Genomic DNA, 26571 nt, shown 5'->3' with positions numbered 1-26571 from the left:
ATTTCTTTTCGTCTTCCTTTATATCGACGGACAGCCAGGTTCGCATACCGCATACTCTGCAAGGAGCGAAAACTAAACCAGCCATTGGCGGTTGTCACTTATTACTAGTTACCCAGGTAGTTGTTAGGCGACTATGACCGAGCGAGCCTAAGGCGGATTCGGACTTCGCCGAAGCGCAAACCGCCCTCCCAGTCTCCGATATACTGTACTACAATACCTCTTGTGACCTCTTGTTACAGAAAGCCCGAATTGCCCCAACGATGCTAGGTGTCGGTGAATTTGCTTCCTTGGGATTCAAACACTTCTCCTGCGCAACTACGGTTCAATAAACAAGCTGATTGTCCGCAGCGAAAATAATCTTGTGCATGGTGTATTGGTACTGTATTTGTGAACGTGAATCTGTATGCCAAAGACGATAATTTGACTCAACGACGCCTGAATGCAGGTCAACGGGAGGAACGAAACATAAGACAACGTGAGACAATATCACTGAACATGAGTAGATAGATATATGAGCTTTGGGCCGATACGCATGGCGGCGAACGGACTAGGTGGTGTTTGCCGGCAGCGGTTTGACTCCCTTACAGTGCAATTCGAACCTCGTCGGGGAGGTGGTGATGGTAGACAGACTCGTCGAATGATGAAAGTGAAATGGGAAAGGCAAAAAGAGAAACAGGAGATAAACTCAATCCTTCCAAAGAGCAAAGGAGTCCATGAGAAATGAAGAGGTTGCGTTCACACAAGTAGTCCAAGAAAAAAAAAGGATAGAGAGAAAAAGTGCGACGTTCTCATCCAAGCATGATGACGAGTACTTCAACCAGCTTCTGCGCCGTTGATGCTCATCTGATCCGGATTGTATCGGCGCCTTCGCATTGGGGCTTTCTTCCGTCTGGCGATGGCGGCGTTCTGAGCAGCGGCGCCGTTACCACTGCCCATCTCCGTATCGCCATCGTTGTCGGCCTCTCCATGTAGCGCTTCGTAACGAGACATCTCGTCCAGCTCACGGATATCAATTGGCTTCATGCGCAGCCACTTCATGCGCGGGCCTGATCGTGATCTCTCTGAGACACGAAATCCATAAATTCGCGATTCATAAATGCGGCCCGGGCCGAGACCGGGGCTGAAATTGACCGTGCGCATGCCGTTGATCTCGACGGGCTGATTGGGAGGGGGCACATCTGGTGACACCTGGTTGTTGATCGAGGAAGATGTCAAGGAGGAAGAACGCGTGGGGGAAAGAGCTGACAGGGAATTGTCCATCCGAGATCCGATGTCCAAATCGGGGAAAGTCATAAAGAACAGGCACCCAAAAGTGGTACCGAAGAAGGCGCCATCGACCGAGTGGAAGCGACTGTTGGGAGGTGTGTAGAGGTCCTGGCAACTGGGACAGAACAATTTGACGGTCTCCTGACCCGGGGTATCTGAGCGACCCACGGGCAGGACCCTGCAACCATTGCAGTACACTCTGGGGCAGACACCGAAATGTTGCATCTCGTACTTCTCAAGCATCTGCTGAATGCCAGGCCGCGAAGTGATGTACCGTTGATGGATCAAACCGTATAACAACTCGGCAGAGCTCTCAATCACACTCAAATCGCTTGCCACCCGTGCATGCCTGCGCTCTCCAGCTCTCCGGTAGCCCGGAGGCTTGTCATCGCCCAGTATCTCATCTTCATCCTCCTCCTCTTCCTCTTCCTCCTCATCCTCGTCGTCCTCCTCCGGCTCCACGTCCAAGATCATTTCCAACGCCTCCTTGTACATGGGCACTTGCGACTGAAGGCCAGTGAGGTTGAAGTCATCCTCGATGAAATCCTCGGAAACTTCGGCGAAGAACTCATGGCCCATCAAGGAGCAGAAAGAGGAGATCCATGACTCCGGTGCACCTTCCGACGACGACATATCGAACGAGTCCGACGCGGATGATGAGGGCGTTGATTCAGACAGTTGACTCAGATCCAGCCTGTCTAGGCCGTCGGCCAACGCCGAACCTGTCTCTCTCGACACGTTGCCGAGCTAACGGGGGAAACCAGGCTTCCGATATGAATCTCGTTCCGAGATAGAGCGCGGGCTGAAACCTGCACCGGCTATATCGAGTGCCGGGTACAAGTCTAATCGTGTTCCTTGCGGTGCTCCCTAAAACAAGAGGGAGAAGATATGGAGCACAGGAAATCAGGTGCTAAAGGGAAGAGGCCGTGAAAGGCGAACTGCTGAGATGGTCAATTAGTGACCGTACATCTGCCTGGCTGATAAGGCGAGGGGTCATTGGCAATGTGCAGGCCGGCGGATTATTGTGCGATGAGGGATGTAGACGATATTAGTAGTGTGATGGGCATTCACTAACCAGCGAATCACTTAAATGGACATGGGACGTCACAGATCAGGCTCTGAATTAAAGTCCAAGACTCACCAAAGGAGTGGCAAGCTAGGGATGAGGCTGGATCACGCACTCCCAGCTCGGTTCTGGATGGATGGATCGACGGAGGTTGTCGAGGGGCTTCCGAAATTAGATTCGTGGGGCGGTGAGAGGGGATGAGAGATAGTAGGCGGGACTGAATTTTAACTCATTGAAGACAAGAAAAGACTAAGAAGAAAGCGAGACCACTGATGCCAGCGCTCCTAGCAGCATGAGATCAAGTTCGATTCGATAAATCATAACGACGACCGTTGCTCCTTCTTTGGAAAAGCATCTGAGGTGAGCCTTTCATGCACTGCAAGTACTCGATCACGTGATTAGATGTCCACCACACACTCGACAACGGATTCTACCGAACAGGCGAATTACTATGAATACAGGTATGAATGACCAAGATCCCAAGGATGGCATGGAGAACAATTTGAGAAGTTCTCGGTCACCGGCGGGGTGATAGCCAAAGACAGGCTGCAGCCACATCCTAAATACAGCTCAAACGTCTAAAATAAATCCCGTATAACACGCGACCATTCACCTTCATCTCCAAGAACACCCGACAAACCTTCCCCGGTGTTTTGAATTTCTCCATCCTGGCCGATAAAGCCATTGAGGCTTTCCGAAGCCCCTCCCGAGTTCATGAAATTGCCAAAACCCCCAACCGCCTCGAAAAGATTCGTGAGTTCATGGCTCATTTGCAGCCCATTCAGCGGGCTGTTTCCTAGCTCTCCAGCGCCATTCACCGACCCATACACCGAAAGATCTTCGATTTGGTGACCGGCCAGTCCGGCCATTGCAACAGCCGCGGAAGAATGAGGGTCGTTGGAATCGGTTCCGAAAGGTCGTACAATGACACCCAACCGTTCGCCTATCTTGCGGAGACCCTTGATTGTCTTCCAGAGTCGCTTGGATACATAAGATTTGGTACTGAACCCGCTGACCAGTTCAAGAGCCATGTAAAATTCGTCCCGCACTTGTCGGTTGAAGTCATTTGGTGCATGGCACACAGCGAGGAAGAGGACCGCTAAGGCGGCGACTAGAAAGTAGTTGAAAGTGATTTGCTGCGTACGATAGATATCGGACGTCCCGTTGAGCCGAGTGAGCACTCGGATCGTGTCTTTCGCAATATCCACCACGGTCTGCGCGTGACCTTTGTCTTCCGCGATGCTCACCGCGGAATGTAGCACCGGCCGGTAAATGAGGATCCGAAGCTGATTCATGCGTAGATATAAAAGAATCCTCAGTCTTCGAAGACCTCGGCTAGTTGACTCACCATGGTGATGCTTTGGAACATCGACTGGGTAGAACTTCAGCCCATCCGGCACTTGTTTATACCATTGCAGAATCTGATAGTCCAGATAGCCAATCTCATCGCGTCGTATGTCAGTTGCTCCTTCTGAGCCAAGTCCGGAGTACCATATCTTGGAGCTGATCCGGTTGTACGATATCATGCACCTAAGATACAGTAGAGACGCATCCTAAGGATCGGTTAGCTCTACGAATAACTGGATTAATGATTGAATGACGGGGCTCACCGGTTCGGGCAAATTGGGATCAATGTCTTCATCTTGAATGATGAAGGGAAGCCCTGTACCAAAGCTCCAACGCCTGTCCAAACTATAAACCGACCAAAAGATCTTCACAATGGCAGGCCACTGGTCTTCGTTGGGAAACAATTTCGCCAGCGCATCTCGTCGGTGCAGGCCCATCTCAAGACACATACGCGCTGCAATACCGATGATACGATATGCCATAGCATCATCATCCGAATGGAAATGATAGGTTGCCTAGACACACGGTCAATGATCGAAGCTTGGTGGACCCGGAACAGAACATACCATCAAACCATATAACTGAATTGTCCTAATGTCCAGCGAGTCCCAGATTTTAGCTTCAGCAACCGGCTTGACATTTAGGTAAAGACGCCGTGCTAGCTCGCTCTGGCCGCCTCCCTCTATCACCAAAGTGATTGCGAGAATCATCTTCAAAAGAAGCGTGCTATCGTCGTGAAGACCATCTGCACCGGGGAGACCTCTCTGTGCGAAGCCAGTCCGTGTTGCAGCTTCCACAAATGTGTAGAGCAAGTTCACTTGTTGCGCTACCTGTTCGATATCTATAAGAGGGTACATGATTCCAACTTCCTCCTCGTACACCTGGCAAAGTCGCAGGGCTTCATCCCTCTTGATAACCCATATCGGGTCTTTAGTTGGATGAATTGTGGAAACAAGCTGGCCCACATGCGGAGGTGAACCGGCAGGGGTGGCATGTGCTGTGGTGAGATCATCTGTAATCATCTCCTCAGCTGGCGCAATGCCCATGGTCTGCAGACTCGAACGGGCGACATCAAAGTTGAAAGCGGAACTAGTAGGGCCCTGAAAGCGCGGATGCCTCATGCGAGGTTTAGCCAATGGTGCATGCATTGGCGTGAAGACTGATTGGGAGCCATCTCGAGAGAGCCCATCGAAGCCCGGTGGGTCTAAAGATGATCGCTGAGACCGAAGATCCTTTAGGTTAGAAAAGAGACTATTGACTTGATCTTGCAAAGTCTTGATTTGGTCTTTCATCGATCGAAATTCTCTATGTAAGATGTTCGGTGAGCCATGGCGCCTCCGGGGTGTATGTCACGCGGGATCAAGGGAATCATTGCCCAGTCGACTTACTCGGAATCCTTGAAATTATTGTTGCAGCAGTTCGGGGCATATCGGCCTAAGAAGATAACTCAGCGTGTCCCTTGCATCAACGTCATATCCGGGTTACACACCCCTCGCGGTGACAACTAACATTCGAGATTAAGGTGTCCGCAGCGTTGGCAAGGTACCTGGCCGTTGCACTTGATCTTGCGCCGTTTGCATTCATTACTAAACACAAAGGAAAGGTTCCAGCCTTGTGTCAGCAAATCGCAATCCCGCAATTGAGAGAGGTCTGGGGTTTTGTCTCGGTGTGGATTTTAGAGCCGGAATCATACCATGCGATAGAGATGTAGCGATTCCGCTTGGTGCGAGTATGCGTTCCGTTAGCCTGTTCCGCCTTCCTCTTCGTCGTATCGGCAGCCGGGGCTTCATTCTGGTCCGTGACTTCCAGCTGAGGTAGTGCCATATCAGTCTGGGGAGACTCTGAAGCCATCTTAGGGGAGTAACACGATGCGACGATTGATTGTTGGCGTGGAAGCAAGCAGTGACTGGTGCGGATAGATTCCTTCTCCTCGGCGGATGGGCACGCGGGGTTTCCGTTTTCCCCAGACGGGTGGACGGTCGGACTGGGTCCCGGTTACGTAGACGGGAGTGAGAGAGTGACCCCAAGGCGGTAAAGCTTACGCACTGGCAGCTCGGGGCGGAAATCTCCCGACCTTCAAGGTTCCAGTCTCGCAACCAAGTTGGCCTGAGAACACCGCACAAAAATCTGCCTGCAAGATTTACTACTACATCTCACCAGTCTGAATGAAGATCCACCAACGATCATGTTACAATAACCTCCGGGTATGGAGGAGGCACTCTCACTGTAACCAACCAAGCCAACAATGCCTCGGCTCTTTCTCCACGACGGCATCGCAGCACCCGTACCGCCCGTTGGAATCTCTCGAGGATTTTGAGCTCGACCACTTTCGTCAGACATACTTCATCCCCGAGCACCCTATCATCCTCCCCCTCCGATATTTCCAAACTCTTCCTGCCTTCGAGAAATGGTTCCGCGACTCGCCGTCCCGATTAAACACCGCATATCTCAGTCAATATGGCGCGGATGCTCTGGTTCCCTTGGAACTGACACAAGCTCCTGCCAGTACTAGTATCCGAGCGAATGGGCTTAGCTTTCGGCAGTTCCATGCGCCTCTAAGCTTGTTCCTCGAATGGATATCTACTGCGGAATCTCTCGAATCGCACACGATGCGTTTGTACCTGGCGCAGTGCCAGCTCCTTGACTTGCCGCAGGTTCTTCGCGATGATCTCCCCACCCCAAACTTGGTTGCGCAGGTAGGAAAGGGAGATGTTTACGATACAAACATTTGGATTGGATACCCGCCCACGTATACCCCTCTTCACCGCGATCCGAACCCGAATCTGTTTGTCCAGCTGGCCGGACGGAAGGTGGTGCGATTGCTACCACCCTCGGAAGGGCAAAGGGTGTTCGGCGCGGTGCGACGCCGATTGGGGAAGAGCGCTGGCCGCGAGTCTGCTGCAATTCGGGGCGATGACATGATGCACGGCGAGGAGAGGGTGCTGCTTGAGCAGGCTGTCTGGGATGATGCAGCTACCGAATCTACTGGTCCCATCGGATTCGAAGCGCACCTAGAGGCTGGAGACGGCATGTTCATACCTCGAGGATGGTGGCATAGCATCAAGGGACTGGGGGACAGTGTGACTGCTTCGGTAAGATGCCATGCTGTCACGTTCGCTAAAGGGAGTCTACTGATCTTTCACCAGGTCAATTGGTGGTTCAGGTAATAAGTGCAGCCAAATGCAGCCAAAGTTCGTAATGTGTAAAAAAGTAGAATCGAATCATATGTTGCCCCATCTACAGTATCCAGCTCTATTATGAATAAGTAAGCCACGCCACCACAAACAGGGCGGAAAGGCTTCTGATCTCATTGGAAGCATCTCGAAGCCTGGATTATCAGTAGTGAATCTATAGAGGGCAAGTGTCGGTTGTCCCTCACTAAATTTCTAGAATCCTCTCCTCGCCGCGGTCCCGCCCAAGAGTTCCCTCTCACCACCTCATTCCACCCCAAGATTAAAAAAAAAACCCCCATCATTGTCCGTCACACGTTGATTCCTCCTCTCTCTCTCTCTCTCTCTCTCTCTCTCTCTCTCTCTCTCTCTCTATTCTTTGCACCCCACTCAAGCTACAGCTTACGTGACCGACATATAATGCACATGTCTGGCCCTTTGACCCGTGCCTCTCTCCTCAACATTCTCCTCAACCCACTTCTTACCGCATCCACATCCACCCGCGCATCGGCGATCAGTACGCCACGATTCCAATTCCATCTCCCTGCTCATCCACACTGCTTCGCTTCTCAGCTTTACCGTCACTATAACGCCAGTTTCTGCTCAACGATGTCGGCGACCCCTACCCAAGAGCCCCAGACTACTGGCACCGCCACCCTCTCGGAAAATTCGGAAAATCAGGAGCGGAAAGAACACCTCGCCCTTCCAGATGCAAGCAGTGTCGACTCTGCGACGCGACAGCTCGACGTCAGTGGCGATGGGACATCCGTGAGGCTGGACCATCTCGGCCCGTTGGTCGTCAACCAGGATGGAACACTATCGAGAATCTCCAACTGGGAGCAGATGACCGAGATTGAACGGACAAATACATTGAGAGTCCTGGGCAAGCGGAACAAATCGAGGATGGATGCTATCAAAAAGGAACAGAACCAGGGACAGGAAAACTAGGTGGATTCACCAACTGGCGCCGAGACAAGACACTTGGTCGCGTCGGCTGCTGGAAGCCGATTCTGCGAATTGTAATGTCTTCTGCTGTTGTTATATGCTTTGTATACCGGCTGAATACTTTTACAGGGACGCATTGCCGGACGGCGCGTCACGTTCAGAACTATATTTTGATTATATATCTCCCGCCTGGAGCAATATATCGGCGTGTGCGTGTAACGCCTCGCTTCAACAAGTCACATAATTTCAAATTAAACTGGATATATATAAACACTACAAATTTGTGGAGATTTTTTTTTAATAATTTAATAATTTATAAGATATTAAGCTTTCCTCTTTAAACAAATAAATCTATTAGTATTATATTTATAATTAATAGGTTATAAGCCCGGCTTAAGCTTAAAGTCTTTATTTAATTAATTTTTATTATTTTTTTCTATTTTTTAGTATTAAGTACTAAGAAAATCTTTTTATTAACTATATAGTCTACTAAAAAGTACTAGACTAAATTAAATATTTTAATTAATTAATAAATTTAGTAATTAAAAGAATATATTTATTAATTAGTAATAATATAGTAGATAGTTAATATTACTAAGCTTCTGGCCTTAATAGATATAAATAACTATTAAATCTAATATAAAATTTTAAAAATATATTTTTATTTATAAAGTCTAAAAAATAGTTTTTAATACTAATATAAAATTTGTTTAATTTTTTTTATCTATTTAGTTTTCCAGTAAAGCTAAAGCAGCTGGAAATTTTTAAGTTATATAAAATACATCCAGGTCTACTGGCTTTGGCTTTAGTAAAATAAATATTAATTTTACTATATATAAAAAAATATTAAAATATTTTAAAAAACAGCTATTTATATAGAAAGTTAAAAATAAAAAGGCTATTAAAACTATTTATACTATATTAACTATAGAAATTTAATACAGTATTATTAATCTTAATAGTATAAAAAAAGTTTAGAATAAGCTAAAAAAATATTTTAATATTATTTTTAATATATAGTTATTTAAAAAACTGTAAACTACTATATTACTATAGTATAATAACTATAAAAATATTAATAAATATATTATAAAAATATTTAAAATATTAAATAAATTTTAATATAATTTTACTAATAATAAAAAACTTAGTAATAGTATATATATTTAGTTTTTTTTTATAATTTTAAAAAATAGTAGTTTATTTTTTTAACTTCCTATTTTAATTTTTAATATATTAAAAAAAGTATAATATAGAATTAAATTATTTAGATTTTTATATAAAAAAATATATATATTTAGTTTAACTTTAATAATACTAATTTTATAAAGGTGTTTAAAGGCCGGAAGTTAAACAACTCTAAATCTAAAAACTAATAAAATAAAAATTATAAGGGCTAAAGGGTGAAATAGTGTAATAAACAAATAGCTTTTGCAAAGCTAAGAATACTAATATATTATCTTAAAGTATTGTTGCTGCCTTATTTAACTTATAAAACAGCTGCTGCTTTTAGAGGCGGCTGCAGCCGGCTTATTTAGCTGTTATATAACTACTATTTTAAATTATTTATATATATATTTTTTATAAATATCTGCAAAGATTAGAAAAGCTGTTTAAATTTTAATAACTATTTTTTTTTATAAAAAAGTATTGCCTTTTACAGTAGTACTATTAAAACCTCTACTTTATAAATACTTTTATAAAAAACTAAAGTAGTAGAAAAGATAGTTTACTATTTTATACTTTTATAAAAAGTATACTATACTATTTTTACTACTATTTTTATAAGGCTTTTTTACTGATATATAGTCTACTATCTACTGGCCGGCCTTTTTATAATAGTTTATAAATAGCCTTTTTTATAATTAAAAAAACTTTTTTTTAGTAAATAGTATTAAATCTTTTTTAATTTACCTATTCTGGCTGTTTAAAATATTTTATAGTTAAAACTAGCAGAGCTAATCTTATAAAAATAAGATTTTTTTTTATATAAAAAAACTTTTTTTTTGTTGCCGATCGAGGGCTCGAAGGAACGATGATTCATGAAATAGATGCTTGATTGATTCCTTCTACTTCGCTATCTCGACGGCTAACTACATTCCCGCTTGGGCGGTGGAGAATGGCAGAATGAGGTTGCGTCAGTCTCGCTCTGGCGAGCTGGGCATGCAACAGCTAAATAATATATAAATAGTTTTTTTTACTATATTAATATCTGTAAAAAATAAGTAGATATAGTTTTTAGTATAAAGTCTATATAAAAAATAATAATTTAGCTAAATAAATTAATATTATAGTTAGCTATATTAATATAAATTATACTAAATATTTTAATATATACTATTTAACTTTTAGATATATTTTTATATAAATAAATAATCTAATTTTTTAGATTTTATATTTTTAATTCTATATTACAGCTTTTATATATAAAGCTAAATATATAGTATTTTATACAGTAGCTAAAAAAGTCTACTGGATTATTTATATAATTAAAAATATAGGCTTTAAAACTATATTTTTAATAATAATATATATTAATAATAAAAATACTATTATATTTACCTAAAATAATTAGTTCTACTAATAAATTAAATATATTAATATTATATATTACTAAATTTGTAAAACTATACAGTATAGTAATATATATTTATAATATATTAAATTTTTTAAAAATTTTACAGATATTTTTACTAAGCTGTTTAAAAATATTAAATTTAAATACTTAATTAAATAATTAAATATATTAAATTTTTTAACAGTATTACTAACTGCTGATTATAAAAATATAGTTAATACTTTTTTTTAACTAACTAGCTGCCTATTTAAAAATACTATAAAAATTATTATATTATTTTATATAAAAAAAAGATCTTATAATTAATTTATTATAAAGGTATATTAGTATATATATATAACACCTTACTTTAATAAATTATATAATTTTAAATTAAACTAGATATATATAAATACTACAAATTTATAGAGATTTCTTTTTTTCTTAATAATTTAATAATTTATAAGATATTAAGCTTTTCTTTTTAAGCAAGCAAATCCATCAGTATTATATTTGTAATCAATACAATAGAACACATCATTCTTGCCACACCTCTTTGGTCCAACCGTGTAAGTAGGTTAGCCGAACAGCCAATCGCCAAATCGTGAGAGAGGGTTACTGTGTCTTGTTAGTTCACACGAATTGTCTCATGGCAGTCATGCAGCGTCGCGGAAGGTTGAGGGCTTACCGCGAAGGTACTTCAACATAGCTCTTCGTATACTCATCTATATCATCCACTCCAGTCATTATATCGATCTCTTCGGGCTTCAGGAATTTTGTTCGGCAAAGGAATTTATAGCCAACATAAATGATTGGAAACACCGCAATCATCGTGTACGAAAACAAGAATGTCGGTACGTCCCAGTTGCCGGGCAGAAAAACTGTGTATCCTCCGACAAAGGTCATGACGAATGTGGAGACCAAGGCTATGTAGGCGACATAAGGCTGGCCCCAACTCCGGTAGGGTAGAGTCTGCCGGGCCACGCCTTGTGCGATCAGAGCTTTCCTAAATCTAGTGTATGTGAAGGTAATGACCGAGAAATTAATGAGTTGGGAGGCTGTCATCTATCACTCTGGTCAGCACGCGAGTCATGGCACGTTCAGCGAGGGGGCCCTACCAGACTAACAAACCAGTTAAGCACGACTGCTGAGCCATTGGAAACCTGTAAGAACGCAAGAAGGGAAATCAGAAGAACGGCTAGCACGCAGTAGATCGGTATACCCTTTTTGGTGCATTTTGTGAGGATTCGTGGCGCCTTGCCATCAAGCGCAAGCCCATAAAGGCTACGGCTGGCACAGTAAACATAGCTGTTACCCGCGCTGAACGAAGCAAGGAGAATCATGGCATTGACGATGTGTGGCAGCACTGGGATTCGTAACCGATCCATTGCAATCACATAAGGCGATGACGCAGCGCCGGGCAAGTCTTGTTCAAATGCAGCCGCCATTTCGGGGTCGTTATAAGGAACCAAGATGCCAATGCAAAGCACCCCCAAAACAAAGAATGCCGTGAGCCGAAGGAATATGCCGTTGTAGGCCTTCGGTAGAACTCCACGGGGATTGACTGCCTCCCCGGCAGCCATTGAGACGTAGTCAGGCCCGGCGATGGTGAAGCTAGCCTGAATGAAACAAGCCAAGAATCCAAGCCATCGCCCAAGATCGCCAGGCTTATAATATTCTGCGAAGGCTCCAGGGTTTCTCCAGTACCGGAAGCCGAACCGGTCGCCGAGAGGGTTACCTCCAACCATCACAATAAATGTGAAGAATATCAGCCCCACACTAAGTAAGACTTTGCTGAGAGAAAGCCAGAATTCAGACTCGCCATACCATTCGACGGCAAAGAGATTCAAAAGACTGAAAAGTCAACAGGTTTAGATCTGGTTAGAAAACTGCGGTTCAACGGTCCATCAGAATAAAGGAGAGGCCACGCACACGTAGAGTGCTAGTACAATGATAACAATCCCGGCAACTGGAACTGCATCGCTCCAGTAGTTGATAATCATATTACATGCCGTAACTTCGAACGGGACCATAATGGCTTCGAATATGAAGAAGTTGTAACCAGCAGCCACGCCGAAGGCATCGTCAACATATCGACCAGCGAATCTAATGAAAGGTGATGATATGGGCAAGTAGGTAACCATTTCTGCCAGGCCTAGCACAAGAGTTTGTTCAGTGACGGTCTTACCAGACAAAACGGATACAGGGTGCCTATGAACCGATCACCGGCAGAAACGTAGGTGTATTCATGCTTTCAAAGGTTCTCGATGCCGAAGTAGCGCAAGGATCGAGATGCCGTTGTTGGCAGAGAGGTGGAACTGGAAAAATGATCTCGGACCGCGAGGAAAGAAGCCAACAGGATTGAACAATAGGGCCTCTTACAGACTGTTATACAGAGGATAACTAGGGACCTATTCCGAGAGTATATAAGATTTGGCATTTCACGTACGATGAAAAGAGGCATTTGATCACAAAGGCCATATTCACACCCGTGCTAATTCACAACCAAATCAAATGTGTCGCAGTCCGGTCCTACTTAGGTTTCCACGGGGGGTTTGTAGGAACAGCTCATTGAGGTTGACCAGCATGTCTCAATAGCTATGCAACCGGTGGAGGAACTGGCTCATTTGTAGTGAAAGTTGACTCACTACCATTGAGGCAAGCTCTCTGGGACAATAGTTGCCAGGTCGAGATGGCAGCGGTAACAGTAGGGAAGGAGAGGAAGGGCAGTATAAAGACAAATTGGCAGCAGTAGTGGGAAACTAACCAGATCAAAAAAGCCAGAAACAGGCTGCCAGGGCCACCATGCATCAAGCCCTTACCAATCTGCACATATAGTGCTGTGCCAATTGTACCACCGATGCCAATAAGTTGTATGTGTCTGGGCTTAAGCTTGCGATGTGTGTGGTCGGAGGCGAATGTATTTGAACAGACAGCGGACTCTTCACTATCATTGACTACCACGCCCTTTTCATGTGGTCCTTGGTGACTGGCAGCATATCTGCTATCAGGACAATCTATTGTCGGGGATTGCTCCTCATGGAGAACAGTCGCAATAGTCATCTGCGAAGCGTGGGTAGGACCTTGACCCACAACTGCAATTCTGGTTCACTCGGATGATCAACAGGCAGGTAGAGCGCGCTTCATAATAACAATGCAGAAAGAATCTCCGGAGAGAAGAGCAAGGACTAAGAAAAGCAGCGGACGAAGGGTGGAGGCCGTCGTATATGTAGCAAGCCACTAGAAGCGGGCGGAAGACGGTATCATGGTCGTAATAATCATGATTCATTACAGCTGCCTGCTGATTTTGCTGGCCTACCTCGGCAGGTATGTCAAAAGACAAGCAGGAAAGCAAATCATAGAGCAAAAGGGATATCTCCAGCACGGGCGACTCCATTTTGGCTCCCCACAATGACGGACAGATAAAAAGGCCCTTACTTCTAGCCCGAAGATAGACAACAGACTAGCGCGGAGGGACCAAAGGGAGGACGCGGGCAAATCCACAGCAACATTCCTTCAGCCTGTAGTACGTAGTGGAAAAGGCCATGAGTTTTCCATTGATTAAGTCACAAGTGTCAGCCATAGGGTTTCCAATGCCAGTTTCCAAAATGATGTGCCAACGACCGACATGATAGCTCCAGGGTTGTACCTACTAAGTATCAAAGGAAAAGAACTTGGAAGAGAAGGTAGGATACTGTACGGAGTACTCCGTAGGTCATTGGTAAATTGGTGAAACCTGGCGGGGTGGGAGAAATGTGCGGGAACTTGTTGGAGAAGGGCCCGCCAGCTGAAAACGGTTCCATGTTACGAAGTACGGAATACAGTACAGTACAGTACGTTGACTAGACCTTTTACTGATAATGGCTATAGTTAACACCGGTTGAAATTCTATTGCTACTACTTCGGACATACCGCTGCCATCCATCTGCGGTACACCCAGCCTGAGAGGCGCCCAATTACTGCGATCACATGATGTACATACTGAGCAGTACCTAGTAATTACTGTCTTCTTCATTCCAACCGTGCCTGCTTGCAGAGAACAGCATCTCATCAAGGCCCGGGGGCGGGGGGTGAAATATGGTAAATTTGACAATCTGATGGCCCTAGTATAGCACTGAGCAGAAGATATGGCCAGCCCAGACAAAAAATGCAGTAGAAACTCCAAAAAGCGCCATAGTTTCGTCCAAGCCAGATCATGCTGATGACCCCGTCCAGCGTCTAGTGGGATCGCGCTGCGGTTTCGGTTTCTGGGGTCGACGGACGACTTCGGCCTTGAGCGGGGGGCTTCTGCCCTAGCCAGCTGGGGGGGAAGAAGCCATCATTATCTTCGAAATATAGGTGATGCGATAATTCCGACTCCAGAGGGTTCTGTTGGCGATTTTGCGAGTGTGTAACCTCACTGACTTCGGGCCTTTTTGTGAGGAAAGGTACAGACTCCAGCTTCTCCGGCTGATCGAAGTGACTTGGGGACATTATTTGAGCTGCAGTGAGAAGTAGAGTTGGAGGAGATAATGCGATGATAAAAAATCAGCGGATGTGAAGATAAATGAGATTTCTAGGGGGAAATATCGTTGCGACATGCACAGTATTCGTATGAATCCAGCTGTTAGCCAACATTCCTTGACGTCAGATGCCCAAAGCAGTATTATGTAAATTCGGTACTCGAGTATGAGAGATATTCAAATACTGTGTGCCCTCCAAGTACAGTACGTATCCTTATATGCAACCTCAATCCTTACACCACACATTGAAGGACGGTGGAAGGTAACAAGCTCCTGCTCAATGAGACGAAAACCTTGATCTCCTCGGTGTGTTGAGTATGAGCATGAACATACATTAGTAAAAAAAAAAAAATAAGTACGGAGTCCGGAGTACGGAGTACTTCAAATGCAGGCCAATGGCAGGGAACTAAATTAGAGGTCGCTTTTCTCAGGTTCCGACCCACGGTTGCACCGCCCCGAGCACTTCTTCCCCCGCCTGCCCCGCGTCTTCTCGTCCCGAATCCCACCATCAACTTCTTTTCTCGGATACAATAGCTTGCTTGCTTATGGGAGTTGGAGTCATAGGTACTCAATCGCCATAATTGATCGCCAGCGCAAAACAAATAGCGAAGTTGTATATCAATCAGTGAGACACCATGGTCGAACACGAGCCCGAGCCGAAGCGTTTCTCCCCTAAGGTCCCTGTCCAGCTCGACCCTCCCAAATACGATCTGATAACTGTGGAGGAACTATCGAAATGCGACGGTCAGTTGATTTTGTTAAGAGATGCCTAGGTGCACGCAGCGAGTTATTTCTGACTGAGTGCGACTGCAGGCACCGATCCGAATCGTCCTACGCTGGTCGCAATCAAAGGAATTGTTTTCGACGTGACTCGCAACGCTGCATACAGCCCGAGCGGGCAATACCACGGTGGGTTCAAATCCGGGCTGCTCAAATAATCCGGCTATCTGGTACATGTATATGTTCTCGTTGTGCTCATACCTTGGTCCGGTTGCAGTATTCGCCGGAAAGGATCCCTCCCGCGCCCTGGCCTCTTCGTCGCTCAAGCCTGAGGATTGCCGATCTGACTGGTACGATCTCGAGGATAAAGAGAAGACGGTACTCGATGAATGGTTCACATTCTTTAGCAAACGGTACAACATTGTTGGGAAAGTGCAAGACGCCGCCAACTATTGACAGAAGTGAATGAGGCATTTGCGGTACTTCCTTGATTAGCCAGCGCTCCTCTATCATAAGCGCACCAAATATGCCTAAGAACTGGCATCTGGTGCCTTCATATGTTGTTGTGATACCTAGCATCTTAGTTCTATCTATATCTCTGAGTGATATCTCAACTTATTTGTGCGGATTGTTAGTATAAGTATACACAATGACCATTAGCTATCTAGGTGACGCTTTTGAACTTTTAAATATACCCGTGTTTAAGCCTTCCCTTTCCGAGTTCTCCGTTGCATTCTCTTCCTTGAAATGATCCGGTTTCGCTTCGCGATCTTGTTCTGTTCCTCCGCATCTTCACCAGCATCGTTCTTGTCGCTGCTGTTATCAGAACGCTTTCGCTTCTGTCCTGTCTGGGAGCTCTTATCCTGCGCACCACGTTTCGAGGCACCATCGCCTTGTTCTTCCTCTTTCTTGAAATTGCGTGCCTTAGACTGCAGTTCATTGCGACGTTTGACGACATTAGCATTCTCGATGGCGAATTCAACAACGAGCCGTTTTTTCTTGTCCTGGGCATCGGGGGTTGCGGATTTGGGAGGCTCCACAGCATGGCCATTGAGCCATCTTAAACCCATGAGAGCATGGCGATGGGTGTAGTACTCAACGAAGCCGTAACCTCTACTCCGGCCTGCTCCACTTTCCTCGTTGATCTTGCTTCCATCGCGACTCTCATAAACGATCTTGGCTTGTCTGACGACTCCCACGCCCTTCTTTTTCCGCTGCTGCTCTGCTTCGCGCATGATATCAGCAGCCCGGTCCAGCTCCTCCTTCGACAAGGGTTGGCGCACGCCGCTTTTCATGTCCTGGGCGAAACCAACAACGGCCTGCCTAGCCAGCTGTTTAAGATCTTTCGACGTGATATGGCGGGGAATGTTGCGAATGGACAAACGCGTAAGACTAAGGTGAAGGCTCGGGTTCTTCTTAATGAAGTTCTGTCGTTGTTTGTAACTGTCCTCTCTCATCTTAATTTCAGAAGGCGAGAGTTTCTTGTAGAGAGAGGTATTGGGTGCGATAGTACCCTCCTGAAGAAGGTAAAGACGACGTTTATCGGTATCGCGAACAAGGCGACGAGAAACACCCTCTTCCTCGAGTTCGGTGGCACGAGACTTGCTCACTGCACGAGCGATCTGAAGCACACGGCCATCCAAGGTGTAACGCCCACTGGGATCAGCGTTCTCATTTTGTAGAACAGACTGCTTGTATGATGTGGATGCTTTCTTGCCTTTGTCTTTATCTGCGGCAAGGGAATCCTGCTGTTTGGGGGCATCGCGCACACATGATACTGCATCATCCACTTTCCAAAAGCAAACAAATCCGGTCCCACGAGGACGCTCAGTTTCTCGATCAATGACGATTCGTGCATAGCGAAGGGGCCCGAATTGAGTGAAATGTTCATAGAGCATCTCATCGTCACAAGTGAAAGGCAGATTCCTGATGAAGATAGTCGATGCATCCCTTTCATCTTCTTTTGCCTGCTGTTCATCGATCCCTTCACCTTCCAACCCTTCCTCATCGATATCGTCTTCACTATCGAGATCATCGTCCTCGTCGGCCGAAAGAGCGTCCTCGACAACATCAGAGTCAGGCTCTGCCGCTTCCTCCTCTTCATCCGCCATCTTAACATCTTTCGGCTCTTCATTCTGCTCATCATTCTCTGCGCTATCTTGTTCTTTTTGCAGATTCTCCCACACATTTTTTTCCACTGCCCAGTCAACAGCCAGTGTCCGCCCGTCTACCTCCTTGCCATTGACGCCCTCTAGCGCCTTCTCTGCGTTCTTTTTCCCCCTCAGCACAACGAAGCCGAAACCTGCCAGCTGGTTTCCCTTTTTGGGAAGATAGGCTTGCTTGACCTTTCCATAACTCCGGAAGAGCACTGCCAGATCGTTAGGTTCCTTGATGCTCCACGGCAGGTTTCGGACGATCAATCTGGGTGGCACAGCAGCCGCTCTTTGTTGTTCTCTTTGCTTCTTGAGCTCGAGGGCTTCGGTAGATGGTTTAGATTTGCCGAGGTTCTCGTCGACAACACGATGGCGCGGTTGCGCATACTCGACCTTGATTTTCTTCCCGGCGAAAACAGTTCCGTTGAGTTCCTCCAACGCAGCCTTCGCATCTTCGACATCAGCAAAGGTCACGAAACCGTAGCCCTTCGATTGCTTTGTCTCTGGATCAGTGACGACGATAGCATGCTTGATCACATAAGACTGTGAGAAATGTTCTGCGAGGCTCTCGGTGGTCGCTGAGGCGGAAAGCGATCGAATGAACAATTCCCTACGAGGTTGGTTCGAGGAAGACTGGGTTGTTGCCTTGTTCTGCGTATCAACAACCGCCACAGACTTATTTGGGGTGGCTTGACCCTCGACGGGGCTCTCGTTGCGAGAATCGTCACTGTCGGCCATGGTTGGTGTCTGGATGACTTTTTTCGGAGGAAAATCCGCGGCAGAAAAATCCCAGCAAGGACAAAGAAGCGGGTCTCAGGGCGGTAAGGAGGAAGATTAGATACGAGGCGCTCGAATCAGAGACCAGTAATTTCCAGGATCCATCTCGTCCTGCCTGGGTTCAAGCACGACAGGAGGGCGACCTTATATGTATACATCGAGGTATAATATTGATAGGAAAATCATAGATATCGAGAAGTTTCCCCCAAAGGTCACAGACATGCTCTGGATATATGAGTAGTGGCGGCATGTCTAAGGAGCGGCTCGAACTCTCGACGTCTGCGAGTAGGAGAGGCATATGACGCACTCAGGTTGCACGTGAGGGCATACCGGTCGGAAAGCTAGCCAACGGCGAGAAGCACAGCTTCTCAAGCTCAATCAGGTCCAATTTGAAATCTGATCCGTGTCTCAGACTGTGGCCTATTTCTCCTTCAGTGTTGAGCTGGGGCTAAGAAGGCTTGCATATATTTGCCATCACATCGCTTTCCGTAGAGAATATGGGAAGCGAATCCGATGGCAGAGGCGAGCGACAAGAGTCCAGCGCACCTCCCACGGTCTCGACATCAGGCCAAGCGTTCAATCCACCTAAAATCCAACAGCCTACGCCACAGGCACTGCCCAATAGATCCGGTCCCTCCGCTATACTTGTCTCTACACGACAGAAAGGAAATCCGATCTTGAACCATATCAAGATCGTACCTTGGGAATATGCGGATATTCCGGCCGACTACGTGATCGGCAACACCACCTGCGCGCTGTTCTTGTCGCTCAAGTACCACCGCTTACATCCTGAATACATCTACTCGCGCATACGGCAGCTAGCGGGAAAGTATCTACTGCGCATTGTCCTAGTGATGGTGGATATAGCAAATCATGAAGATAGCCTTCGAGAACTGTCTAAGACGTCTCTCATCAATAACCTTACATTGATGCTGTGCTGGTCTGCACCCGAAGCCGCACACTACTTAGAGCTGTATAAGTCATCCGAAAATTCTCAACCTACAGCTATTCGCACGCAGCAGGCCCAATCCTACAAGGAATCACTAGTCGAGTTTGTGACTACCCCTCGCAGCATCAATAAATCGGACGCTGCGAGCCTAATGTCCACCTTCGGAAGCCTACAGAACGCAATTAATGCGCCGTCAGAGCAGATAAGCGCGGTCCCTGGATGGGGGGAAAAGAAGGTCCGGCAATGGCATAATACAGTGAGGGAAGGATTTCGAGTGGAGTCGATGAAGAAGGCGAGTGCTCTCAATAGAGATAGAAATCATCGATCGGCACAGCTGGAGACTGAGGCGTCCGGCGCCCCTTCAAGGTCAGATGAGGGTCGGGAGCATCAAGATGAAGAGTTTCTGCTTGCGGAGTCGGAGAGCAGCAAGCCCGAAGTACATATAGATACTATTGAAGAGCAATGGTCCAAAGAAGGCGCCCAGTCAGAGGCAATGGACCAAGGCATCATGGTAGCACTGGCAAAGCTTCGTGAGACTGGCGGCTGACGGGACGCTGAGGTTGTGAGTTGATCTAGCATATATCAACCGCCAGATCAGTGGATCAAGCCTCTCGGGCCATCTCGTGTGGGTGAACCTGAACCGAGACGATAGGCTGATGGTGAAAGCCGGAAGTTTGCGAGCCAACGCTTCGAGGGCTCCCCTCGATTAGGCAAGGCATGTAAGCTACCTAGCATGTCTGATGCGACTCTCAAACCAGTTCTATAGCAAAGTGTAGTATACACCTCCAACACCCGATCTGTGAGAGATGGAATAGAAATACGTAGTGTTGGCATATTAATCATCTCCGTTTCCTTACCACCTCAGCTCTGGTCACTTCAAAGTCCGCACGGGACATGGACAGAATTGGTACGAAGGGGAGCGTGTATGTATGCGTGCATATACGAAGGATCATGACAGTAGTTTGGACATCGACTATATACCCACAGCAATAGTGAATCTTTGAATTAGCCATGTACCAAGATCACACTCATGATAAGCGACATTCTCGACCGGAGACCAACAGAAACTGAATTCGTACTTAGGCTTGGGTAAAGCGTGTCGGGGCCTCGGGTAATCCGATCACAGCTGCTATATAAGCTCGCCGGCCCCATGGGGGAGCATCTGAGAGTTCGGGAGTCGGGACAAATCAAGTCGGTGGAGACTTTGCTTGTTCCCCTCATACGTAACCCACACTGGAGCTTTCTGGCTGTGGTTGGACTGGAATGTCTTCCCAGTTCCCACGCGATCCACTTGAGGGGGTTCTGCTCCTCCGATCGCAACGGAGGGGCTGAGACTTAATCGAGCCTGCAGCGATCCGAGACCTCAGTTTCCAGGCCTTCAACACAAGTGGACAGACAAATTGGCAGACTTATGGACTCGGGATTGTTGGCCTCTTACTTCCTTCGAGAAAAGTACTGTAGTGTACCGGATGGACAGGAAATCTCGCTGAGTCAGCCGCATGGGACGCTGTCACGTGGGGCCCGAGCGGTGGGGCCTAGAGCCGAAAGGGGAAATCGGGCTGACAGCGAACATTGGAGTTTGACAGTCCAACGAGTCAACGACATTCTCTTGTTCAAAGGCCACAGCCCTATTATTGTTGTTATTATTATTATTATTATTATTCTCGTGCTAGTGATAGAGATAGCATTCGTGCTGTGAATGTGTCCTTCCGATTGAGCAGAAGCTACCAAGCATTCTCCACTGAGCATAGCTGCAGCAAAGACCCTCCACCCCATTCCCCCCCCCCCCCAGTCCCCACTTGACCACTCACCCAGCCAAGCTTGCCTGTTGAGTCTGATTTGACTTACTCATCCAGGGCAAATCATGAGATCATGGGTGAGGAGGGACATCGGCAACCTGGGCAAAATAGGATACTAGAATTTCAGCTTCAGAATGTGAATGACTTGGATCCACCAGCAGCCCCTCAAGTCTCGAGTAGTCATGCGGCGGACCAGACGAGTACTTCCTCCGGAGACCAGCAATCGAACGGATCGGCCCATCAAGCCGGATCAAGGAACTTCGAGTTTGTGCTAGTGACCGACAATGAATCTCGGCGCCAGGTCCGACGTCATGCTATGCGCCAGTATATGCATCAACGGCGCTTGGACAGTATCGCTCGTCTAGGGACGGCTCGCGTACCGGGAGGTGGTTGGTCTACCCGCTCTCCTCCCGACTTTCAGCCCTCGGCTTCGTCCTCTCAAACAGGGGCCCTGAAGAACGATGCTCAAGAGGATCTGACTGTCAAGTCAGAGAAGGCATCGTCCCCAAGCAGCGATGAGGATAAAAAGACGCCGGAAAAGCCCAAGAGCTCCTCGCGTTTGCTCATTCCGAAACTGCACAAGGTCAAACGCGAAGATGCCTCTTTGCATCCGGCCACAAAGCCTGGGGCATCTAATCCTCTAGCTAGCCCAGGGGAAGGGGCCGTTCGAGACCCTTTCAGCTGCTATCCAATTGCTATTAGCCATGCGGATCATGAACTGATTCAACACTGTAAGTGGTAAGATTCGTTCGCATGTCGCTTGGAACCGCGGTGCAACGCAAGATCTTCACCTGAAATGAAAGCCGATAAGTGCCGGACGGGGGCTAACTTGGCCAAGTCGTCGTGACCTATCCATCCATGATGTATAAATTCGCCGACTCTATCGCGAATAATCCGATGATGGAGATTTTCCGGCAGATAGCGCTCCATGACGGTCTTCCCTTTCAGGCTATGCTTGCCATTGCGTCCAAGCATCGTGCCGGTGTTGAGGGAAAGGCAGAATCTGTGCAGAGCCTGACTCATAAAATGCGAGCACTGAGGCTCATGAAGGAGCGTATTCAAGGGGATGCAACTGGGCGGCATGACGGGACTATCTATGCTGTTGCCACAATGGCTGTCATCGAGGTACCGTGACCTGTGGCACCCCATTGTGCATGCAAATGACTAACAACCTCGGAGAAATGGTCCAAGGATGCATCTATTGAGCGAATGCATTTCCGCGGATTATCGTCGATGATCAGGAATCGAGGCGGAATGCACGGCATGCGACTCACTAGTCCTTTCCTGGAGAAAGTGCTTTACTGGTAATCTATACGTATGCCCTTTGATGTCCGTCTGGTGCTGACAGGACCTAGGGTGGACTTTAGTTGCGCCCCTAAGGCGATCATCAGCACCTCGCTACCTTGGACAGGGACTAGTCCTGATACAACCCCTCCTCTCGACTTCTTGGACCCCAATTTACACCTTGCTGTCCCTCATGACGCTACTACCTCAGAGGATGCCGAAAGTCTCTGTGCACAATTCAGGGCATGCGAAGATTTCTTACGGTTCTTTCGTCGCCTTCGCGAATTGGAGGGCTTATGCTTGAACTCTCCTTATACCGTCGTACCAGAGATCTTTCCCCGTCGAACAAAGCACTTTCGTCCTGGAACCCAACTCTACTCAATCTTGACAATGTTGCCGGACTATGACCACGGGATTCGAGACATCCGCTTCATCGACGAATATACCTGCATGTCCTGCCTCTTCTTCCTCGCCGTCGCATTGTACGACTGCTACCTGAACTCTCATAACCTGGACGATTATCTCGACTGGCTTAGCCTTGAAGTCCGCAACCTCAATCCTTTCACAAACCCCAGCATTACTTCAGTCCTTTGGCTATTCCTCAACAACGGCGGTTATCCCAAGAATAGACCAGGTGACACTGGAGATCGATGTTGGATTGTCTCGCGGATGGTCCGAATCGCTAAACGACTCGAATGGAAACGCCACGGAACCATTTGGGACCGAGTTCGCCAAGTACTGATTGACTTCATCGTCACACAGCAAGAATGCGCGCTGGGTTCCGATGAAATTGATGCCGAAGCACACGTGGCTCGCGCGCGGAAGCGACTTAGCTACCAGACTCATTCGGACTACTTCTGGAATGAAGCACAAATGCGTGAAGATATTCTCGAACTCAATCTGCCGTCTGTCACCTCCACGTCCACTAGTATCGAAGACATTAATGTACTTGTTTTCACGTAAAAATCGTTTGCGATTTCTGCTTTTCGTCTTCGTGCATGACAACCCCACTTCAGATTATCACTAGCGGAGCAAATATCTCGCTTTGGGGGCTCGCTTTCGATTTCCATTTAAGCTAATCTTACCTTTCACGACTTATGATGGATGAGACAATGGGATGGACCTGGGCTAGGATGGATACGGATCGAGTGCTACTATAGACTGGCAATTAATTGATCTCGTATACAAGGAAATTCATTGGCTATTGACAAACAAGCCATGACGAGCACTTCTATACACGGGGCTTTTGTAGGAAGGAGCCTGCTGGTAAAATGTCTTCCATGAGAAGACGATCCCGCAGGCATCCGGTAGTCGGCTGTTCACCTTTCGCTCACATTATATACACGATATGAAAATATCCAGAATTACAGTCTCGATTCGAAAAGGGTTAAAATTGTTTGATGGGGCTACATGCAGAGTAAACCACGGCCTCTGTCTATGTGACGAGCGAAGGCGAAGTGTCTATCTAATCATAGGTGCAAAAGCAACAATCACATGAAGCCAGGATGTGTGAGATCGCATCCATCCTGCGCATATCAATCAGGATAAAATCACCCTGGGATAAACTCGAAAGAAAAGTAAAGAGCATGTACGGAAATAGGAATAGCAGCCGTCCCACAAGGCATCTGAAAGAGATAAGAAAAGTCTTATCATGATGCAAATTTGGAATCTTCTTTTCTTAACATAAAAGGAACAAACCAATCGGACAAGCAGTACATAGCACGCAAGGCAAGGCAACATAATATAACCACAATCACCGAAGTCAATGGTATCGAGCGCGAAGATGGAGATGGATAAAAGGAATAATAAAGATAGAAATCAAAAAATGGAACCTGCCAATGCAAAGGTGAACAGCGTTAGGCAGTAGGACTTTTGGAGGTGCATTCCAACCTGTTCCTCCCTGTGTTTATTCACTTCTTTCATATAATCTGTAATGAGACTTTTTGGCATTGTCGTTGATACTGGCATATCAGCATGTCCGTATCCATATCCGTGATATCGTCATAAAAGAAAGGCGAATAAGAAAAGAAAAAAAGGTAAAGAGCGTGGGCAGATTACGTGGGCTTGTCGCAGCCAATGCGGCCTAGAAGTGCCTTGCGATCGCTTTGGTCTCCAAGGCGAACTCGCCGAGGCCGCACAGCCGAGGAACCATTGGCTCGACGCCAGTCAACATTGGAGCTGTCAATCGCATGCGTGGACCCATTGAGGCTATCCTTTTCAGCAAAGTACTCTTCCTCTTCCTCTCCTTCGTCGTCGCTGCGAGGTTCCTCAGCATTGCCGGTGCGGATGACCCCAACGGCCACGCGAATTACCATGGTAAACCAGATGAGGGAAAGCAGCTGCAGTGCCAGAAGGCAGGAAAGAAAGACCCATTTGACGGTGCGGTTCATGCAAATCGGTCCGTTGAGATCCTTGAAGGGAGAGACCAGATACGACCATGCGCTCGGGTAGCCATTGGTGGAAATCATCTCCGCAGTAGTACCTGAGTAACATCCGTAAGACATCTTGGCAGGGACGTCCTTGTAAATCGACCAACAGAGTTTCGGGTAGTAGACATGACGAGTGATCAACCACGTAACCATGAACACAACAAAAGCGATGTTGCAGCTCGTTTCGTACTTCAAATATTTGAGAATCTTGGCCGTCTGATTCGGTTAGTGAATTCCACTTCAGACGAGCGTGAATATCTTCAAGAGCATCTTGAACTTACAGGTAGTAGGAGATCAACAATGTCCATGAGCGAGAGCACGACATTGGAGACATTGTAAAAGCCGTAGACGTAAGCCGAACCAAAGAGGGCAATGGTGATTACATGGTGGGTCAGCATCTGGTAGTGATCCTTTCTACGCTCCTCAATATTGATCACCAGAAGCTGCTGTGCCCAAAACGCCAATTGTACCAAGAGATACCATTTCATTAAACCTGAAACATTGCGCGCAGGCCATTGGTCCCAAATTTTGCTGAAATCGCCCCAGTGGTCAGAGTTGGACCAGATATACTGTTTTATTGTGTTAGTCAAAACACACGACTAGCAGGCGGACAAACAACAGGCACGATCATGGTGAACGAACCATTCCAAGGGAGCAGATGAAGCCATAATATAGACAAAGCCAGCCCTGTTCAGCCAGACGAAGCGACGCCTTCCGTTTCAGACCCCAATGCTGCGCAATGGGCCTCAGGACCCAGTCAATGAGAATGGCCCGGATAGCGATGAAGACAAGTGCGGAGCTGGCGACAAAATAAACATCGTCCCATCCTTGTACGTAGTCCCCGGAAGCAGGTTGGTAGTAGGAAAGCTGAAAGAACGGCGTGGTGTAGGGGTTGAGGGAAGGATAGAGGTGATGGACGGCCAATAACATCGCAAGAGTGGTCAAGGTAATCCCTGCGGTGAACAAACGTTATGGTAAGCAGGACAGTTGACCCCAAAGCGCCAACAATGGCATTGTACAATTATCATGTATCAATTAAAATGGTCCGTACCGATCTGGTTATGCAGCATCCATTCGCGGAACGTGGTTTCTTTGACCACCGGGCGGTGATGACTGGTAGAAGTGGAAACGCAGGCATTGAGTTCTGAGACCGATTGAGAGACTGGAGATGATACGTCGGTGGCCATGACGGAAGCGGGAGGGAGAGCCTGGAGGGTATCTCGCTGGAATTGGAGACCTAACAGCAGAAGCAGCAGTCCTGCAGAAAGGAATACCCAATTGACAACAGCGCGAGAGGGAAAGTGGGAGGGAAGGTGTAAAGAAGGAGAACCGTCGAGAGCCGGGACGTTCGAATATGGTAGAGAGAAGGAGGGAAATGGAACTCCAGGAACCTTGAAGGGGGAAGGGGAAGAGGGGGGAGAGAAAAGAGATAAAGTCTCGGCCGTGAGAGGTTGATTGGAGTGAGTTGAGGCGAGGTGAGTTCAGGTATAAGTTGAGGGAGTACGGCAGTGAGCGAGCCAAAGAGGAACGGAGGAATAGCGAGCGGCGGGCGAAAGTGGTTCCCGCCCACTCGGACTTCTGTTATTGTAAGCCCACAGGTTCCACGG

At 46.8% G+C, this 26571-nt stretch overlaps 13 protein-coding genes across 13 annotated transcripts; 5 read left to right on the top strand and 8 right to left on the bottom strand.

Moving 5' to 3' along the window:
• Positions 1-813: 813 nt before the first annotated feature.
• On the bottom strand, positions 814-1899 carry BO86DRAFT_307686 (casein kinase II subunit beta; the record flags this gene model as incomplete). The annotated part of the gene is made up of 1 exon (XM_025667745.1): positions 814-1899. One exon carries the CDS (start codon positions 1897-1899, stop codon positions 814-816), a length of 1086 nt encoding a protein of 361 aa, XP_025529967.1.
• An 822-nt stretch (positions 1900-2721) lies between these two features.
• BO86DRAFT_11567 (transcription factor domain-containing protein) lies at positions 2722-5077 on the bottom strand. Its single transcript, XM_025665963.1, has 3 exons — positions 4246-5077; positions 3943-4194; positions 2722-3885 (listed from the first exon to the last, which is right to left on the bottom strand). The coding sequence occupies exons 1-3, from the start codon at positions 4969-4971 to the stop codon at positions 2911-2913; spliced, it is 1953 nt and encodes a 650-aa protein (XP_025529966.1). The 5' UTR covers positions 4972-5077; the 3' UTR covers positions 2722-2910.
• Positions 4965-5625, bottom strand: BO86DRAFT_387181 (Zn(II)2Cys6 transcription factor domain-containing protein). Its single transcript, XM_025671529.1, has 2 exons — positions 5373-5625; positions 4965-5265 (listed from the first exon to the last, which is right to left on the bottom strand). Exons 1-2 carry the CDS (start codon positions 5528-5530, stop codon positions 5184-5186), a joined length of 240 nt encoding a protein of 79 aa, XP_025529965.1. The 5' UTR covers positions 5531-5625; the 3' UTR covers positions 4965-5183.
• Positions 5626-5768: 143 nt separating this feature from the next.
• BO86DRAFT_333829 (putative JmjC domain protein) lies at positions 5769-6914 on the top strand. The gene is made up of 2 exons (XM_025668830.1): positions 5769-6771; positions 6826-6914. The coding sequence occupies exons 1-2, from the start codon at positions 5845-5847 to the stop codon at positions 6844-6846; spliced, it is 948 nt and encodes a 315-aa protein (XP_025529964.1). The 5' UTR covers positions 5769-5844; the 3' UTR covers positions 6847-6914.
• Positions 6915-7200: 286 nt separating this feature from the next.
• On the top strand, positions 7201-8027 carry BO86DRAFT_387178 (uncharacterized protein). Its single transcript, XM_025671528.1, has 2 exons — positions 7201-7868; positions 7924-8027. Exon 1 carries the CDS (start codon positions 7276-7278, stop codon positions 7795-7797), a length of 522 nt encoding a protein of 173 aa, XP_025529963.1. The 5' UTR covers positions 7201-7275; the 3' UTR covers positions 7798-7868; positions 7924-8027.
• A 2837-nt stretch (positions 8028-10864) lies between these two features.
• On the bottom strand, positions 10865-12686 carry BO86DRAFT_11370 (aromatic amino acid transport protein aroP). The gene is made up of 4 exons (XM_025665946.1): positions 12284-12686; positions 11470-12205; positions 11040-11416; positions 10865-10969 (listed from the first exon to the last, which is right to left on the bottom strand). The coding sequence occupies exons 1-4, from the start codon at positions 12493-12495 to the stop codon at positions 10930-10932; spliced, it is 1365 nt and encodes a 454-aa protein (XP_025529962.1). The 5' UTR covers positions 12496-12686; the 3' UTR covers positions 10865-10929.
• A 36-nt stretch (positions 12687-12722) lies between these two features.
• On the bottom strand, positions 12723-13640 carry BO86DRAFT_11360 (uncharacterized protein). The gene has a single exon (XM_025665945.1). It carries the CDS (start codon positions 13412-13414, stop codon positions 12950-12952), a length of 465 nt encoding a protein of 154 aa, XP_025529961.1. The 5' UTR covers positions 13415-13640; the 3' UTR covers positions 12723-12949.
• A 629-nt stretch (positions 13641-14269) lies between these two features.
• On the bottom strand, positions 14270-15005 carry BO86DRAFT_387175 (uncharacterized protein). The gene has a single exon (XM_025671527.1). The coding sequence runs from the start codon at positions 14822-14824 to the stop codon at positions 14570-14572; it is 255 nt and encodes an 84-aa protein (XP_025529960.1). The 5' UTR covers positions 14825-15005; the 3' UTR covers positions 14270-14569.
• A 303-nt stretch (positions 15006-15308) lies between these two features.
• BO86DRAFT_387174 (putative progesterone binding protein) lies at positions 15309-16246 on the top strand. The gene is made up of 3 exons (XM_025671526.1): positions 15309-15597; positions 15667-15762; positions 15851-16246. The coding sequence occupies exons 1-3, from the start codon at positions 15489-15491 to the stop codon at positions 16027-16029; spliced, it is 384 nt and encodes a 127-aa protein (XP_025529959.1). The 5' UTR covers positions 15309-15488; the 3' UTR covers positions 16030-16246.
• Positions 16194-18706, bottom strand: BO86DRAFT_387173 (mRNA-binding ribosome biosynthesis protein NOP4). Its single transcript, XM_025671525.1, has one exon. It carries the CDS (start codon positions 18462-18464, stop codon positions 16275-16277), a length of 2190 nt encoding a protein of 729 aa, XP_025529958.1. The 5' UTR covers positions 18465-18706; the 3' UTR covers positions 16194-16274.
• Positions 18707-18875: 169 nt separating this feature from the next.
• BO86DRAFT_387172 (DNA repair protein RAD10) lies at positions 18876-20276 on the top strand. Its single transcript, XM_025671524.1, has one exon. It carries the CDS (start codon positions 19001-19003, stop codon positions 19997-19999), a length of 999 nt encoding a protein of 332 aa, XP_025529957.1. The 5' UTR covers positions 18876-19000; the 3' UTR covers positions 20000-20276.
• A 952-nt stretch (positions 20277-21228) lies between these two features.
• Positions 21229-23736, top strand: BO86DRAFT_446517 (uncharacterized protein). Its single transcript, XM_025676528.1, has 4 exons — positions 21229-21982; positions 22090-22376; positions 22431-22555; positions 22607-23736. Exons 1-4 carry the CDS (start codon positions 21325-21327, stop codon positions 23496-23498), a joined length of 1962 nt encoding a protein of 653 aa, XP_025529956.1. The 5' UTR covers positions 21229-21324; the 3' UTR covers positions 23499-23736.
• A 696-nt stretch (positions 23737-24432) lies between these two features.
• BO86DRAFT_11197 (putative longevity-assurance protein (LAC1)) lies at positions 24433-26397 on the bottom strand. The gene is made up of 4 exons (XM_025665939.1): positions 26016-26397; positions 25607-25917; positions 25246-25533; positions 24433-25180 (listed from the first exon to the last, which is right to left on the bottom strand). Exons 1-4 carry the CDS (start codon positions 26149-26151, stop codon positions 24590-24592), a joined length of 1326 nt encoding a protein of 441 aa, XP_025529955.1. The 5' UTR covers positions 26152-26397; the 3' UTR covers positions 24433-24589.
• Between the last annotated feature and the right edge of the window lie 174 nt (positions 26398-26571).

Source organism: Aspergillus japonicus (genome assembly GCF_003184785.1).
Source record: "Aspergillus japonicus CBS 114.51 unplaced genomic scaffold BO86scaffold_10, whole genome shotgun sequence".
NCBI lineage: Eukaryota > Fungi > Ascomycota > Eurotiomycetes > Eurotiales > Aspergillaceae > Aspergillus > Aspergillus japonicus.
This window is presented reverse-complemented; position numbering and strand designations above follow the sequence as displayed.

Bases quoted from the DNA above. Each gene is read 5' to 3' on its own strand.
- BO86DRAFT_11567 (XM_025665963.1), bottom strand. From the start codon at position 4,971: ATGAAAGACCAAATCAAGACTTTGCAAGATCAAGTCAATAGTCTCTTT. The intron at 4,195-4,245 runs GTATGTTCTGTT...CCGTGTGTCTAG, and splicing joins TTCAGTTATATGGTTTGATG to GCAACCTATCATTTCCATTC. The intron at 3,886-3,942 runs GTGAGCCCCGTC...ACCGATCCTTAG, and splicing joins ATCCCAATTTGCCCGAACCG to GATGCGTCTCTACTGTATCT.
- BO86DRAFT_387181 (XM_025671529.1), bottom strand. From the start codon at position 5,530: ATGGCTTCAGAGTCTCCCCAGACTGATATGGCACTACCTCAGCTGGAA. The intron at 5,266-5,372 runs GTATGATTCCGG...CTTTGTGTTTAG, and splicing joins CGCTACATCTCTATCGCATG to TAATGAATGCAAACGGCGCA.
- BO86DRAFT_333829 (XM_025668830.1), top strand. From the start codon at position 5,845: ATGAAGATCCACCAACGATCATGTTACAATAACCTCCGGGTATGGAGG. The intron at 6,772-6,825 runs GTAAGATGCCAT...ATCTTTCACCAG, and splicing joins GGGACAGTGTGACTGCTTCG to GTCAATTGGTGGTTCAGGTA.
- BO86DRAFT_387178 (XM_025671528.1), top strand. From the start codon at position 7,276: ATGTCTGGCCCTTTGACCCGTGCCTCTCTCCTCAACATTCTCCTCAAC.
- BO86DRAFT_11370 (XM_025665946.1), bottom strand. From the start codon at position 12,495: ATGGTTACCTACTTGCCCATATCATCACCTTTCATTAGATTCGCTGGT. The intron at 11,417-11,469 runs GTAGGGCCCCCT...CCAGAGTGATAG, and splicing joins TTAACTGGTTTGTTAGTCTG to ATGACAGCCTCCCAACTCAT. The intron at 10,970-11,039 runs GTAAGCCCTCAA...AACAAGACACAG, and splicing joins TATGTTGAAGTACCTTCGCG to TAACCCTCTCTCACGATTTG.
- BO86DRAFT_11360 (XM_025665945.1), bottom strand. From the start codon at position 13,414: ATGACTATTGCGACTGTTCTCCATGAGGAGCAATCCCCGACAATAGAT.
- BO86DRAFT_387175 (XM_025671527.1), bottom strand. From the start codon at position 14,824: ATGTCCCCAAGTCACTTCGATCAGCCGGAGAAGCTGGAGTCTGTACCT.
- BO86DRAFT_387174 (XM_025671526.1), top strand. From the start codon at position 15,489: ATGGTCGAACACGAGCCCGAGCCGAAGCGTTTCTCCCCTAAGGTCCCT. The intron at 15,598-15,666 runs GTCAGTTGATTT...GTGCGACTGCAG, and splicing joins GGAACTATCGAAATGCGACG to GCACCGATCCGAATCGTCCT. The intron at 15,763-15,850 runs GTGGGTTCAAAT...GTCCGGTTGCAG, and splicing joins CCCGAGCGGGCAATACCACG to TATTCGCCGGAAAGGATCCC.
- BO86DRAFT_387173 (XM_025671525.1), bottom strand. From the start codon at position 18,464: ATGGCCGACAGTGACGATTCTCGCAACGAGAGCCCCGTCGAGGGTCAA.
- BO86DRAFT_387172 (XM_025671524.1), top strand. From the start codon at position 19,001: ATGGGAAGCGAATCCGATGGCAGAGGCGAGCGACAAGAGTCCAGCGCA.
- BO86DRAFT_446517 (XM_025676528.1), top strand. From the start codon at position 21,325: ATGGGTGAGGAGGGACATCGGCAACCTGGGCAAAATAGGATACTAGAA. The intron at 22,377-22,430 runs GTACCGTGACCT...ACAACCTCGGAG, and splicing joins CCACAATGGCTGTCATCGAG to AAATGGTCCAAGGATGCATC. The intron at 22,556-22,606 runs GTAATCTATACG...GACAGGACCTAG, and splicing joins CTGGAGAAAGTGCTTTACTG to GGTGGACTTTAGTTGCGCCC.
- BO86DRAFT_11197 (XM_025665939.1), bottom strand. From the start codon at position 26,151: ATGGCCACCGACGTATCATCTCCAGTCTCTCAATCGGTCTCAGAACTC. The intron at 25,918-26,015 runs GTACGGACCATT...TGTTCACCGCAG, and splicing joins GATGCTGCATAACCAGATCG to GGATTACCTTGACCACTCTT. The intron at 25,534-25,606 runs GTTCGTTCACCA...ACAATAAAACAG, and splicing joins TCATCTGCTCCCTTGGAATG to TATATCTGGTCCAACTCTGA.